General features: G+C 40.0%; 1 protein-coding gene across 3 annotated transcripts; it reads right to left on the minus strand.

Moving 5' to 3' along the window:
- Nucleotides 1-1,202: 1,202 nt before the first annotated feature.
- Nucleotides 1,203-15,352, minus strand: LOC104255285 (medium-chain specific acyl-CoA dehydrogenase, mitochondrial). Of its 3 annotated transcripts, XM_059832560.1 has the most exons (13): nucleotides 15,295-15,328; nucleotides 14,784-14,937; nucleotides 13,432-13,528; nucleotides 12,504-12,601; nucleotides 12,326-12,395; nucleotides 9,793-9,893; nucleotides 9,626-9,706; nucleotides 8,695-8,825; nucleotides 6,949-7,057; nucleotides 5,917-6,057; nucleotides 5,745-5,840; nucleotides 4,796-5,044; nucleotides 1,203-1,874 (listed from the first exon to the last, which is right to left on the minus strand). In XM_059832560.1, exons 3-13 carry the CDS (start codon nucleotides 13,526-13,528, stop codon nucleotides 1,803-1,805), a joined length of 1,245 nt encoding a protein of 414 aa, XP_059688543.1. In that variant the 5' UTR covers nucleotides 14,784-14,937; nucleotides 15,295-15,328; the 3' UTR covers nucleotides 1,203-1,802. The 3 variants fall into 3 exon arrangements, with proteins under 3 accessions (XP_059688543.1, XP_059688542.1, XP_059688541.1); XM_059832559.1 differs by lacking the exon at nucleotides 14,784-14,937 and having other exon boundaries at nucleotides 15,295-15,352; XM_059832558.1 differs by lacking the exon at nucleotides 14,784-14,937 and having other exon boundaries at nucleotides 13,432-13,531; nucleotides 15,295-15,352.
- Between the last annotated feature and the right edge of the window lie 281 nt (nucleotides 15,353-15,633).

Consider the following 15,633-nt stretch of genomic DNA (forward strand, 5'->3'; position numbering starts at 1 on the left):
CAAGAAGTGGGGGGAAGGTGCGTTCTGCCAGCGCTGAAGGAAGGGCCTATCCAGGTAAAAAGAAAACCTCACAAAAATTCCTCCTTCTCAGCTGTTCTTGCTGCAAATGTACTTAAGTGTATAACTGATGGAAAGGAATAATGGGTTTAAATGCATTTGAAATAAACATGATGCTGTAAGTCATTCTTAAGGAAAAGCTACACACTTGAATCATCCTAATTGAACGTTTACTTGCTTAGGAAGTGTAGTAGTGAAAGAGGCCACGCTGTCTGAAGCGGATATTCTGTTCCTGCTGGACAGTATCTAAATCCTTAAGACAGACGCACATGCAGACAACAGCAGCGCAGGCCTTGGGCTGGAAGGGCCGTGCAGCTGCTGAGTGCTGTATCATGGCGAGAACCACAGTTACAGCTGTAACGTACTTCAGACAGCGGACGACTTACCTGAAATACAATTTAAATGACGTGACAAGCAAAGCAAATAAAAGCAACCACACTTCTTCGCTTGTAAATAGGTTTTCATTAGAATGCAGCAATGCCTGTCAGAAATAATTAAAATTAGATGATCAAAATGTTCAGTGAAAAAACAATGTGTTGTCAGGTTCCCATTTCTTGCCCCTTATTGTATGTGGGCTTTTGGGGTAATATCCAAGTTTAGAACAGCGTTGTTGTAACTGAAAAAAAGGCAGCTTCCTACAGGTTCTTTCACATGAGATCAGTTCAAATGAAAACATGTATAAAATTGAATGATAATACTTTTGTCCCACTATGACAAAAACACATATGTGTATTTCTCAAGAGCTGTACTTAACACTCATCCATAAAGAAGTCGTCTTGCTTAAGGCACAAGAAAATAAACATTTTCTTCATAAATGTTACAGGTTTCTTTGAGGCACAGAGATAAACGCATTGAATGACAATTTCTGCCTGCTTGAATCAAGTGAATAAGATGGTTAAGTCACAGAAAAGAAACCCTATTATGCTACATCTTTTGAAAGCAAAAACTAGTTTTTGTTCGTGCTGACTCACGGATGAGTGTAAAATATAGATAATCTGCAAGTAGTAATCCAGGCACCATTTGAGAAAAATAGCACCTCTCCGTGTAGTATTTTATGAGCATGTATGTTTCTGAAAGGTCCAGGAGTCAATATGTATTCCCTTTCAATTTTTTTAAAAGATGCAAGATTCTAAAGGCCACAAAACCACAGTGTTAGCATCTTTATTTGAGCAAGTGGTAACCTAGAGACCATGTGCTGCAACACGGTATTCCTGAGGAAACAGAATTGCTTTTTTAAATTTCCCTGAGATTTGTTATTTTGATATCCACCCAAACTCCAGTGCTAAAACAGTGGGAGCAAATCTGTGTCATTATAGACAATACAGAAACGCCTGAAAACCAATTCCGTGTTACATGCTGAATGCCTTCACAGACCAAAAAAAAATTTAAAAATCTGAATTTTGTTCACTTTTTTGATCATATCAATTTTACAGGACGGTGTTTACCTCTTCTCCCACCAAAAGCCAAAGATTTGAGTGAAAGAGAGCGAGTGGGGAAAGACAACAGCCAATCACATTGGAATTCAGAAAAGTTTAGAAAACACCAAGTTTGTTAGTCAGAAGGAATGAAGTGAGGGAATGGATGGGGAGTACAGAAGTAGTGCTTAATCGTGTATGCAATAAAAAGATTTCGAAGGAAAAGGGTTTTTTCCACACCTTTCTAACTGTATTGAGAAATGCACTAAAATCCTCTTCCATGAGAGCACAGAACACTGCAGCAGCACCAGACGTGCTTGATACGTTTCTTTAAGCCTTATATTTGCCAACGTGTTCACGAGCTATGATCATCCTTTGAATCTGAGCAGTTCCCTCATAAATCTGAAAAGAAGAATGGCAATAACGTTAGCTGATCATTTTTTAACATATTTTAACAGATCTTTCTACGCATGTAAACCTTCACAGCACTAATCCAGTGTGGATTAGGATGTGCAGAAAGACAGAGAAAACTGAAAAAATTCCAGTGTGACTTGAGTAACTACAGTGGGCTAAATGCAATAAAGCACATACAAGATATTGAGAGACAGTCTTGTTCTCTTAGATGCTCACATCAAAACTCAGTAAGGTTCTCATGAAATTAACAGACACAGTGGGTGAAGAAGGAGGGGGAAATGTCTTATCTGGGGAAGAAAATATGTAATTTAGGTTTTACGAAGTAGGCTTTGAAACAGTGGGTGGAGGGGAGGAGGTGGCCTATGCTGGAAGTGTTGTATTTTCTTTGACTAGCCTTTTGAGGCCATAGCAAGTGTTCCCTTTCATCCATTTATTCCCTTCAACACACTATTTCCTTTCTTTTTTCTTTTTTTTTTTTTTTCTTTATTTTACCCACATATTCTTGCATTTTCCTCTAGAAACATTCTGCATCTTACCTCTGTTCTGTTTGGCTTGCTGGCAGCAAAGCCAGAGATACACAGCAAAACACCTATGTAGGTCTAACGCAGAAAGAAGGCCATATACTCCACAGGCACAGTGCAACGTGATTTGAGGGCAATATAGTGTAGGGGTACAAGTGTTTCAGCTCCCAGTTCTGCCAAAACTTGCTTTGGCAAATTGCTCAAACACATACAAATTCACTTTCTCTGTAGTCATAAAATAGGGAAAATCTTCCCAAAAACCTTACAAAGCTGTTCAAAAATACAGGCACTATAACCTGTGGTCATGTAAGTTTTTTTGATTCAGAGGCAACCGTTCATTCTCAAAGTGGATTCTCCGACTGCTGCTGCTTACCCCGTATAGATCCAGCCCATGGAGCAGACTTCGCTTTGTCAATACTAGGTGCCCTCTGGAGTAAACAGCACTGGAATCTCTCCTCTCTACCTACACCCAACACCCTCCAAACCCTAACGAAGACGTCATGGTCCAAGCCTACAGCTGGACCCTTACAACGATGCGCATAGTGGGGTCATTCAGCCCAAACAGGCCTGCCGTGAACTCGGCCTCCCCCAGCCACCTGCGGTAGATGCGGGGGCCTTGGCAGCTCCTCCTGCCTTCTGCCCCTCTGTTTCTGCTGCACTAAATGACTTGCTGATGAAGACAGCCATGAAACTCATGTGTAAGGACAAGCCACAGTTTTCTGAAGTAACCACGAGAAAGCTTTTGGTTTGTAAGCCAACGGGAGCAGTTTCAAGAATCCTTGACGATTCAAGAAGGGAAGTTTTCGAATTTGAGAAACTAAGTTACCAGTTTCTGTCATAGTAGCCTGGATTTGTAGCCAGATAGAAACCCAGAGCAAAGTGTGAACATATAAGAATGTTACCAGTAAACAGAGTAGCAGAATCGTGTCATACTGAGAAATACCAAACATGTGGAACAAAAGAACAGGTGGAAAACAAAGTTTCTGTACGTGAAACGTAAGGCCAAGAGCATATACCACCTGGAATTGGGCAGTAATACAGTGAAGCGTAACCAGAGACATGGATGAAGTAATTATAAAGAGAAGAGCCTTTCCTGTATTCTTTTGGGGATGAAGGGGAGCAGAAAAACACCAAAAATGTAATACTAAATCAGATTAATTTGAGCAATTTAAAAAAAAAAGTCTACCTAGCCCCGCATTCGTGATGGATCAGTGTAATGGAAAATCTAAATAACTGGGATCCTGTAAAATCAATCATCTCAACTGTCAAATAAACTGCTAACCCTCCCACCCTCTTTCTCTAGAAACACATGGAACCTGACAGGAAAAAGGCCGAATTATAACAAAGTTCAACTACTCATTCATTTCCTCGCTTGCAGGAGTGCAATTCATACTAAGAACCTTTAGATTCCAAGACAGCAGTTTTCTGTCCTTAGACTGAGAAAAATTCTTGGCTGGTAAGAATACTTTTAATTTTAAAGTCTGCTGTAAGAGAAATTTAAACTACCTAGAATTTTAAGAATGACAGCTCTTATATCCAACATTACAGGTCACGGTAAGCATGCATTTCTTGATATCATCTCTTCCGATATGTTTTATCTAGTCATTATTAATGTCAGCAAGAGGTGACAAGATAAAGATTACTGGGTTTCCTGAACATAATTAAGTCATTCTTGCTGAATAAAGAACTGTAGCGTAGTATATGCTAAGAGAAGAATTATCACATGGAAAAATTTCTTGGTAATAATACTGCAGAAAAAGATCTGAAGATTATAGGTGACTACGGGCTAAACACGAGTAAATATAAGCATGTTCTGTTGTTGTTGTTTTCTTTTTTTTTTTTTTTAAAACAAAAGACTAATCACTCCAGGTTGTGTCACGCTTCTGTTAACACAACATATGCAAGTTAATTAATCCATGATACTCAGTGCTGGTGATATGTCAGCTGAAGTAATCTGCCCAGCTTATGACACCAAAGTTTCAGACAGAAGGTTTAGAGCAAGAAGCGAAGGAGAGAACAGCGTTATACGCAAACCATCTCTACTTACAGAATACCCAAGCAAGCATTGGTATTTTGATCAGTGTGGTTTTTTCTGAGAGTTCAAAAGCTTCAATGAAGAGTCCAAGAATTTCAAAGAGCTACCTCATCAGAAAAACAAAACACCACCACTGACTTTACGTCTCTTTTGTAGGTTAAGTTGTTGTTAAGAGTTTTGTATGCAAGAATTTGCCTGATTTGAATGCCCTTTCTTTAAAGGGAAGGATTATTGCTGTCACACTCAAAACTTTTTTTGTATGTGCACATCATGATTTCAAATAAGTAGCCCTTAGTTTATTTTAGATAGAATGTATGCATTACTGTAAAGATCACCTCCTCTCTTTTACTCACCTGGTATATTTTAGCATCTCTCATTAGTTTTTCTACAGGATATTCAGTATTAAATCCATTTCCTCCAAAAATCTGCACTGCATCTGTAGCTACTTGGTTTGCAACATCGCCAGCAAATGCCTTTGCAATGGAAGCATAGTACGTATTCCTGCGACCGGCATCGACCTCCCATGCAGCTCGCTGGTAAGCCATCCTAGCCAGTTCCACTTTCATTGCCATTTCAGCGAGCATGAAAGACACTGCTTGGTGCTATGAAAGATGAAATAGCCTGGGTTAACATTGCCTGCTTAAAATTCTGTGACATCTAAGAAGAACACAGTCTTCTTAATTTCTTAATTTGTGACTTCAACACACTCAGGAAATTGCACTTGAGGAGTGCTACAGAATTTGGATCAGGTTTTCATAACCATATGTTGAATTAGACTTTTAGGTTTTTAATTGTGAAATCCACTTACTCACAGTGATTAAGTATTGAATTATGAAGTTGTGCTTTACTTCTTATGAGATCTGTATTTAGTTTGATGTTTACTGAGATTTCTTTAAGCATAGTAAGCAGTGTGATTGGCAACATATTCTATTAGTATTAATACTTGCAAGTCTTGTTTCACGTACCTCAGGGAGGTATTTTCCTTCCCCGAAAATCCCTGTTTATTAGAATTGAAGAACTTAAGTACGTCCTGATTGTATGTGAGTTTCAGGGTTTGGGGCAGTGTTTTCTTTGTGATTTTACTACTATCATCAACAAGTTCTTGAAGAATCACAGGAGTTACTGTATAGCTAGATTTACTTAGATAGTGCTGACCTATATACTTGAAGAGCCAAGCAACGGCAGAGATATAACAAATTACACATCCTAAATATCAAGGAACAACCTTGAAAATTCACTAGTAGTGCACCTGGTATGAAAACACAGCTTTTTGATATATTTATTTTTATATATTTAACTTACTTCAACAATTGGTTTCCCAAAGGTTTTTCTCTCCAAAGCGTATTTAGTAGCTTCATCGAGTGCTCTTTTTGCCAACCCAACAGCACCAGCTGCTACCTGAATTAAATATAGCACAGAATGAAAATCAGAAACTCCTATTATATTTTTTAACTAACTTATTTCTGATACTTACGGGTGGTCTGGTCTTATCAAAAGCTCCCATTGCAATTTTAAAGCCAGCTCCCTCAGCTATTAATACATTTTCTTTTGGAACTCTCACATCTTCAAAGACAATACCTCTTGTATCAGAGCAACGCTGACCCATATTCATCTCCTGAAAAGGGAATTTTACAGAGGTGCAACTAAGTTGGATTCTTCCAAGGTACAACACATTTTCATTCTTTAGTTTACTCAAAGCATAAAAAAAGCTTTTCTTTTCCCTCCAAACACTTTAGTTTTACCTAAAAATCACCATATACACAACAAATACTAGTTTTGCATTTACAGACCAGTATGCCCTTAATTTGTCAAAGCTGGGCAGTTTACTTCCTCCATATGTGAAATTAATTCTGTAGCTGTAATCACTCATTTGTCTTTTTCTAGTTCAATTATATCCTTTGAGATGGGAGAGGAAAAAGTCAAGAACCTATAATGCAGGCAGAAGTAAAATATGGCTGTACTACAAACAAACAAATAAATAAATGAGATTTTCAAGTTTTCCAATTCCTTTCCTAATGTTCAATGTCCAATTTTACCTGCTACTGAAAATAGTACTTCCTTTGGTTTGGGTTTTTTTGTTTGGTTGGGTTTTTTTTTCCCAAAAAAGACAACTATCCTTGAGCAGAGTAGCTAAAATGAAAGCACACCGTGTGTTTATGGTTAAAGTTGTCCACCTTGCTTCTTACACTTCTAAGGCATGCTACTTCACATTAATTGGAGCTTGTCAATTAAACGGTTCTCAAAGATTCTTTTGCAGCTGTGCACAGTCATCTTACATTAGACCATCCTGAATAATTCCTTATCTGAATTAATAAAATCATAATTATCAAGTAAGTCTTAATAATAGTTTCTGTATGCTGTGAAAATGAAGAGATCATTGTACATGAGCACACGAAAATGTTCAGTTGCTTAACAGTCTCTTTTCTTTAATGGCAATATGTTGCATTATTGGTTTAGAAGCGAGTAATAATTCCTGGCTTGTCAAATTAAGAGATACGCTGTTCACCTTTCTCCCAATTTGGATTCCAGGGCTATTTGCTTCCACAATGAATCCAGTAAAGGCTTTGCTTGCAGGAGCTTTTGGATCTGGGTTGGTACGAGCTAGCAAAAAATACCTAGTGTAAAACAAAGAAGAGGGGAGTCAGTTTATCCTCACAATTAACAATCAGGTACTTTTTTAGCTAACGTGTGAAATGTTTTTATGTGTTTGTACCGTGTAATAAATCTATCTGTAAGTTAACAGCCCTTTTTTCTTGGCCCTTCCAAAAATAAACTGGGAGGGGGTGAGGGAGGGGAAGTGTCAGTGCACTTCTTACTGCAAAAGTCAAGATTTAATAAAATTACTGCAGAACAGGATGCAAAGGTTCTCCATCATTTCCATGTATTGTACATCTTAATATTACAATCAGCTTCATGAATAGTACAAAAGAAACCTATTCACAGCACATACGTAAAAATTATTGCTTAGGAAATACAGTATTGCATGCAAAATGTTGTGTTATCCTCTTGATTTCAAATATCTTAATTTTATTCTTGTAAGTTTAAGTTGTAAGTTTAAGTTGTAAGTTTAAGTTGTAAGTTTAAGTTGTAAGTTTAAGTTGTAAGTTTAAGTTGTAAGTTTAAGTTGTAAGTTTAAGTTGTAAGTTTAAGTTGTAAGTTTAAGTTGTAAGTTTAAGTTGTAAGTTTAAGTTGTAAGTTTAAGTTGTAAGTTTAAGTTGTAAGTTTAAGTTGTAAGTTTAAGTTGTAAGTTTAAGTTGTAAGTTTAAGTTGTAAGTTTAAGTTGTAAGTTTAAGTTGTAAGTTTAAGTTGTAAGTTTAAGTTGTAAGTTTAAGTTGTAAGTTTAAGTTGTAAGTTTAAGTTGTAAGTTTAAGTTGTAAGTTTAAGTTGTAAGTTTAAGTTGTAAGTTTAAGTTGTAAGTTTAAGTTGTAAGTTTAAGTTGTAAGTTTAAGTTGTAAGTTTAAGTTGTAAGTATAAGTTTTTTCTGTTAGAAATCGAACAGTTGTAAATCACATTTATGGCTTTCAGTAACATCAAAAGATAGCCAGTAGATTCTCTTTGATGGTTCTGCCTTGAACAAGGAAATAAATAATGAGAAAATTCAACTTTATACCTACATGTATAAAGTTTTTCCTCTTGAATTAAAAAGGATGTATGTGTTGGGATGAGCATGATCTTATGTGAGACATGATGAAAGAGGTCTATATTGTAAAGCATGTTCCGTAGACACCACAGCAAAATCTAGATTCTTTGACACTTGGAAAATGCCTTGCCTTAAGAAATTAAAATGTAACACCACAATCCTAGAATTTTTCCATCTTCACTAAAAGCAAGATATGTTTCCAGTAGAATCAGAAGCAACTGAGCTGGATCCCCACACCCCAAAGCAAGGTCCCTTGTAACATGAGCCTCTGGAGTACTTTGCACGTTAACTCCTACTGTTGCTGCCCCTCCCTGAAGAGAAAGAAGAATTAATTTTGTTTGATAGCAGCAAAATTTGAGAGGCATTCTTGAATGGAGCTGCCGTGTCATCGCCCAGTTTCCTTTTTAGGCATTGCACAGCACTGAGACTGCTTTCTTATGCCTTCTCTTGAAAAACTGTTCGCAGGTTGAAGTGCAGTGTGGCGAAACATAATGAACGTTCAGATTTGCAACAGAGCTTTAAAGAAACACTGGTGCCTAACCTGGGGGGGATGGACAGGTCAGTTTAGAACAGAATAACAGAAAATGTAACATGAGTCAAAAGTCAACACACCAGTTTGCCTTCCCACCATTTGTGATCCACATCTTCTGGCCATTAATAACATATTCATCTCCTTTCTTCTCAGCCTTTGTTTTTATACCAGCCACATCAGAGCCTGCTCCAGGCTCTGTTACACAGTAAGCCTAAAAGAAAATAAAATGCAAAATCTCGAGCAATAAAATTCTGTTTTTAAGCAACCACAACTATTGGAGAATTATGTGCACCAAGCTGATCTGTAAAAGTTTTAAGTGAACTGCATGGAAAACCCAAAAATATTACAACCAAAAACTCCAACAACTCTCTGAGCGAGAATCCAAACATATAGAGTTAATTTTCCTTATAAATCCATAATAATACTTAAAATTGTCTTTTAGTTTAAATAAACAGAACCATTCTGTAACTTTTACTAAGTCATCGCTTAGTCATCATGCTTCACAAACTCTGATATGAAAGCTGAGGATCTTTAAAATCTGAAAATAAAAGCACAGAGTAACATTCTGTGGTTACTGTGCTTTTCATTTTATGAGGCTTAGTTGTTCAGATTTTAACGCGTTGCACATGACTCTTTACTTCTCCCTATGTAACAAGCACTGCTTAGATAATATTTAAGACTCGTAAATGCAGTTTAATGCCCGTCTGAGTTGAGTTTGTGCTCATATAAACCTTGCATTTTTCTTAAACTCCTACACCTTCTTTTGAAAGTGAATTAAAAGGTGTTAATTTTCAGTAAGTGACTTAGGATGGTTTTCCAGGTAACGTCTCCTGATTGCTTGCTGAATACATCTAATTCAGTATTCCTTGACTTGCCATAAATGCCCACTGTTTATTTACAAACTAAAACGGGCTAAGTTGTGAGCAGATATCGGTGTTTTAAACAAACAAATGAACAAAGCTGATTAATATGATTTACAAACAGTCTACAGCGTTCTTAGGATATACTTACACACATCATTGGTTCCTCTGTCATTCTTCCTAAGTATTTTTTCTGCTGCTGCTCATTTCCTGCAATGATTACTGGCATTTGCTGAAAGAAAATATTTAGACCATTAATCCATCTTTTTAAAGGGCACAGAATCTAGTTTAAAGGAGGTAAGAAACAAAGGAACTTACCCCTAGGGAGTTTGCCTCAATGGCAGTTTGAACCCCTGTACATCCATAAGCTAACTCTTCCGTAATAAGGCAGGCTTCAAAACTGCCAAGGCCAAGACCACCTACCGTTGAAATATTTGACTAAATTTAGTTTAAAGTGGAACATACTAGTGATGTACAAAAGTTACTTACCAAAAACATATTCCCCCACATACATTTGATTGTGCACTGTGTTTGATTAGACATTCCCGTGCAAGATTTTTAAATAAAGTTCTGTCAGATTAGTAACAGGTGAGTTAAAAAGGACACTTCGCAGTTCCAGGGTGATTGTGTGCTTGATGTGGGATAAGTTGCACAAAATGGCAAGAATACAACACTAGAACCTTTGGACTACTTTGCATCTGAGAATTTCCTTAAGAGATCTTAAGAAGCAGAGAAAGGGCCCCAAGGGCTCCTGAGCTACCACAGCACTTAGGAATAAAAAAAAAGTGTCCGTATCTGTCAGAAAACCAACCTAGTAACCTGTTTCTGACAGAAGCCAACACTTTGGAAAGCAAATAAAAATACAGTAACAATACAGCAACACTTCCTCAACGTATTTTCCCCAGCCTTCAGGTGACTTCCTCAGCCAAAAGCATCTTTGGTATCTTTGTTAGCTAACCCTTGACAGACGTTTCTTCTCTGAATTTGCCCAGTCTCTTTTTGAACCTATGTACAGTTTTAACATCAATATCTCCAGGGGCAATGAGTTTCACAAATTAACTAGGCACTCTACTGAGCGTAGAACCATCTCCTTTCATTTATTCTGAACCCACTGTCTGCTGACTTCATTTGATGCCTTCTATTGTATTGAAGGGGACAATAAATCCCTTTTCACACACTCCACGACACTGGCATTTTAGGCGTTTCTCACACAGAAGCTGTTCTGTAACTTTTATTATCTTTGCCACCTTTTTAGGAACCTCCTCTATTTCCCCAACACCCTTTTGAGCAAATTACAGAGGCAAGTGCAATTTGGATTTGAGAAGCAGCATAATTATAGCTTCTGCTTTTTTCTTCATTCCCTTCTTAATTTCTGACCTTAAATTTATGGTTTTGACCACTTCTGGGCCTTATGCTGACATCTTCACAAAGCCATATATTATAACCCCCCCAAATATCTTTTCTTTTCAGAGGTAGCAACTTGTTCAGAAGACACCATTTTATCTGGGAAGTCTGGATTGCTTCTTTCCTTTCTTGTGTGCATAATTTTTCCTGTTTTGAATTTCATCTGCCATTTTAACAGTTACCCAGTTTCACGACCTTCTCCTATAGCTCTTCGCACCAGCCTCATCTTTTCTGTACTGAATAACTTGGTATTATCAGTAAACTCTATGACCTCACTATTAACATCCTTTTCCAGATTATTTCTAGATATCCCAAACAGCACAAGTGCCAGCAAGACCATGCTGCTGATTTTTCCGCTACGAAACCTGATTTTTCAAATCCATTTTGGAAGGTGGAGAATTTTATACCAACCAGGCATCCCTTGTTCACACACTTATTAGCTACTTCAGAGAACTCCAGTTATTTTTTGTGCCATGACTTCCTTTTACAAAAACCCTTCTCTAGCACATCATGTTTATGTGTGCCTACTCTATCTGTACTTCATCTTATTTGCTCTTAGTTTACACGGTATATCAGGCTTACTGGTATGTGTTTTCCCAGCTTTCCCTTGGAGACCTTGTAAAGGAATGGTGTCCAATTTGTCACTTGGAAGTTTTAATTTAATAACTGAGTGATTACACATTGCAATAGTCCTGCTATTTCAGCCTTACATTTCCCTACAATTTGTGGCTGAATAAATGTTATCCCCACAATTTCTCCTTTTCTCTCTTTGTTCCTTAACATTTGACACAAGATATACCCTCTGATGAGTCTCAAAAAGAAAAAACAACCAGGTCTGCTATGGACATTTCCCCAACTTCTTTTTCAAGTAATATAAATACAAAAAAAAAGAAAATCTAAAATTTAACATTTTTCCTGTGGTTAGTTGTACAATTGAGCACCGCCAAAGCACTGCTGTACTGCCCTCATCTAAACTGGAAAACTGTCCTTCTGGAATAAACTCTTAAATTGCTCCAGCCTGTGTCAGAGACTAGATCAAAATACGACCTAATTTCTCTGCCTCATCAGCTGACACAGTGCACCAGGAGAACGTTAGGCAGTTGTAATCATGGTATAAAATCTGGTTGTAAATTTCTAAATCGTGATCTAATTTGCTGCCTGATTACATCCACCCCTCGTAACACTTCTATGCATCAGCCTGCCTACTGTTTAAATTTAGAATATTCAAGTGGCATTGGGGGACGTGGTTTAGTGGGCACGGTGGTGTTGGGTTGACGGTTGGACTTGATGATCTTACAGGTCTTTTCCAACCTTAGTGATTCCGTGATTCTGATTCTGTGAAGTATCCAATTGTTGATTTTATACAGAATCCATAATTACACATACGAATCTCCTCGAAGGCCTTTTCTTTGTTTTATTTTACAGATTAAAAAGAATGTTTACTTACCACAGCTTTCTGGTATGTGTGAATTTATAAGACCAAGTTCCCAAGCTCGTTTTATGAGCGGAAGAGGATACTGAAATAAACAGGGAGAATCACTTCTGATTCATCACAGTTAACATTTTCAATTTTACGCAGGTTGAGATAAAAATCCATTTTTTTCCCTACTGTATAGTAGATTTACCTCTCCAGTTTTGTCATATTGTGCAGCAACAGGAATAATTTCCTCTACAGCAAATTTACGAGCAGTAGCTTGAAACTCTTTCTGTTCATCAGTAAGCTCTATTAAAAAAAGAAAGTGAAAAATAAAGTAATTAATTCTGTACTCTCCTTAATTTTGCCAGTTATCAGACTATGAGAAGAGAAAAAATGAGTCTCAGTTCCTTCCAGGACAATGCAAACCAGCAGGACCCACCTTCCTTGCCCTCTCCAGAAACCAAAGCAGCTCTCTCTAGAGAAAACCTCCACTGATCGCTAACAAACGCCTACAATGCACTTATCTACTTCTGACAAAATTATCCACAAAACATTGAAAATGGAGTAGGAAGTACCACATAACACAAAATGTATTACCAAAAGAAACGAGAAGCAGGCTGTGCTAATTAAACGGAGGGGGAGATGGAGGCAGATAAATGTTTCTTATTTGACAATTCTGGCTACTCAGTTTCAAACATGTAGCTGCTGACCCACTAGATTTGCTTTCATGTAGAAAATATGCCAAGATGAGGGTGAATTTCTTTGTAACATTTGTTTATAACCACGTTCAGCTAAGACTACATACAGTTATTTTAACATTTTAAAAGTCAGTGTGAGATAATTATTCAAAGCTAAGGCAACTAAGGCAATAAAAAAGCTCAAGACAGACATTAGTTAAAAAAAGAAGAAAATCTCATAAATATCACACACATACCTGGCTTTCCTGAGCTGGAGGAGAAAGTAATTTTGTTTTTTGAATACTTTTTAAAAAAAGAACAGAAAGCTATTTGGAATGAACACCTTCATTGTAAATTCATACTGAACTGCAATACCGTTGGTTTAGGGTTTTTTTTTTTTTCCAAACTCTGCAATTTATCCTTAACTGTTCTGTTTCTTCCAAAACCTCCAGCACTTACCAAAGCTAAAGCCCACTCCAGCTTTGCTTATGTGTACATTTTGAGCAGGTTTACTAGAATGCGATCTCCATCCGTGCCCTGCAATGGTTTGCAGCATCTGCTAAAGAAAAAAAAGAACATGAGGTGCAAGATCTTTGCAGCTCGAGTCTCATAACGCTACTAGCCTGACTGCAGCACAACTGCATGATGAAGTGTGAAGAACGCGTGCAACAATAGATATCGACACTGAAAAAAAGTCTTTTCAGAGAATACTGAAAACATCTATAAGGTTAAAAGGTGAAGAAATGCAAGAAGACCACTGCTGGGCATGGAAGTGCTGGATATGGAAGTGTTAAGTGAGTATATTAATAGTTCAGGGTTGTATTTTCCTGTAGCCAATATATTACTCTTTTATAGTTTTCACAAGCCACAGCCATTGCAAAATGCTATGTTGCTTTCTTACCTAAGTTTTACCTTCTTCCCTAACTGCTACCACCATTATAGAGAAAAACAAACCAATCGAACAATACCAACAAACATCTAGAAAGACCTCAATCCTCCCAAATGTTTTATACCTTATTTTATCTGGAAACAGACAAGAAGAAGATGAGGTTGAGAAAAAGCCAGGTGATTGTAATCACTTCTTTTTATTTTTTTTTTTAAGGATGATCCGGTCACATATAGCTTTGCCACCAAAAAGTTTTGTCTAAACTAGAAAAAGTTCTGAATTCAAAATAATGCTAAAGGTGATACCCTACATGAAAGAAGCTGTCAAGTTTATGCTAGAGAACTGAAATCTATCGTGGTTTTCATACCTGAGTGGCATGCAAGGTCAACACCAAAGGTGACTCTGAAAACACCCAACACTCCCCCCAACAAGTGGAAATACGAATTGGACGGGGGGTTCATACCCGGTGGTGGCACAACGGGGTGACAAAGAACCACGGTTCACAACATGTAAGGATTTGGGTGACCACCTGCCTGCTCCATCAACCTCCTTCTGTCTGACTCGGTAGATTCAGTGACAAGTCACTGGCAGCCGTGCTCAAACCCAACTCCTCACGCCCCTCCCTTGGAGGATTACACCAGCTCTGGCACCGTTGGAAACACCACCGCGACAGCGGCGTGGTTGTTGGCGGGGCTGAACTCCTACCACCGGTGCCTCGCCTTCGATCTGCGAGGGGCTGGCTGCCGTCCAGCGGAGACGCCTTCTCTGACCGCCCGGCCGCGTCCTGCTGGGGGACGTTGCCCGAGGGAAGGACGGGTGTGGCTGCCCGAGGGAAGGACGGGTGTGGCTGCCCGAGGGAAGGACGCGGCTGCCCGAGGGAAGGACAGATGTGGCTGCCCGGCCGCCCCGACCCAGCGCCCTTCACCTTTCCCCTACTTCAGGAGCGGCTCTGGAAATGGGTAGAGCAGGAAAAGGGCCGGTGTAAACAGGGTTCTGCCTGAGCTGTGCACCCTTCACGCTGTCTGGCGGGAGGTTATCAGCGGCTGGGTAACTTCTCGCGTAAGGAATACTTTTAATTCCTAAGGGGAAGGTCAGTACTTCAGAAAGCCACTTTTACCGACCACCGTTAAAAAACGCCACCGGCAGCGCAGCCAGCTACGCGTCGGGAAGGGCAACCAGGAGGCCGTGAGGGGCCGCCTCGGGGCCTGGCGGCGGGCGCCATGGCGGCCCGAGAGCCCCCGGGTCGGGGCTGGCGGCGCCCACCCGGGCCCCGGCGCCGACCGCCGCCGCACGGCCCCCCCCCCGCCCTCAAGCCGGCGGTTACGGCGGGCGGCGGCCGGGCTGGCCCCGAGGCCTCCGGCCCTTCGCCCCCCGGCGCTCCCCGGCCCGCCCCGCCCCGTCCCCCCGCGCCGCCGCGGCCCGGCCCGGCCGCTCACCCGGCTGGCTCTGAAGGCGGACATCTTGGCGAGGGCGGCCGCGGAGGCTGCCGGCAGTGCCCGGCCGGGCGGGTCAGGTCGGGGCGGGCGCCGGGGGGCGGCGCCGGGGGAGGCCTGCGGGGCCCGGGCCTGCCCGCCCCGGCGCGGGTGGGCTCTCCCCCCGCGAAGCCAGGCCGGCGGCGGCGGCGGCGTTTATGCCCTTCGCCACTTGGCTTGAAGTAAGGCTTGCAAGGGAAATAGCCACTTTCATTTCTCCGTGAGCAACCTTCTCCGGGTGAAGTGTCTAACGGAATTGCTGAAGTACGAAGCTGCTTTCTGAAAGCCGGATTTCGGGTAGCG

Source organism: Gavia stellata, chromosome 34 (assembly GCF_030936135.1).
Source record: "Gavia stellata isolate bGavSte3 chromosome 34, bGavSte3.hap2, whole genome shotgun sequence".
NCBI lineage: Eukaryota > Metazoa > Chordata > Aves > Gaviiformes > Gaviidae > Gavia > Gavia stellata.

Coding starts and splice junctions, on each gene's coding strand:
- LOC104255285 (XM_059832558.1), bottom strand. CDS start 15,318: ATGTCCGCCTTCAGAGCCAGCCGG. Junction 9,707..9,792: donor TTGAGGCAAACTCCCTAGGG/GTAAGTTCCTTT, acceptor ATTTTCTTTCAG/CAAATGCCAGTAATCATTGC. Junction 7,058..8,694: donor AATGGTGGGAAGGCAAACTG/GTGTGTTGACTT, acceptor GTTTTACACTAG/GTATTTTTTGCTAGCTCGTA.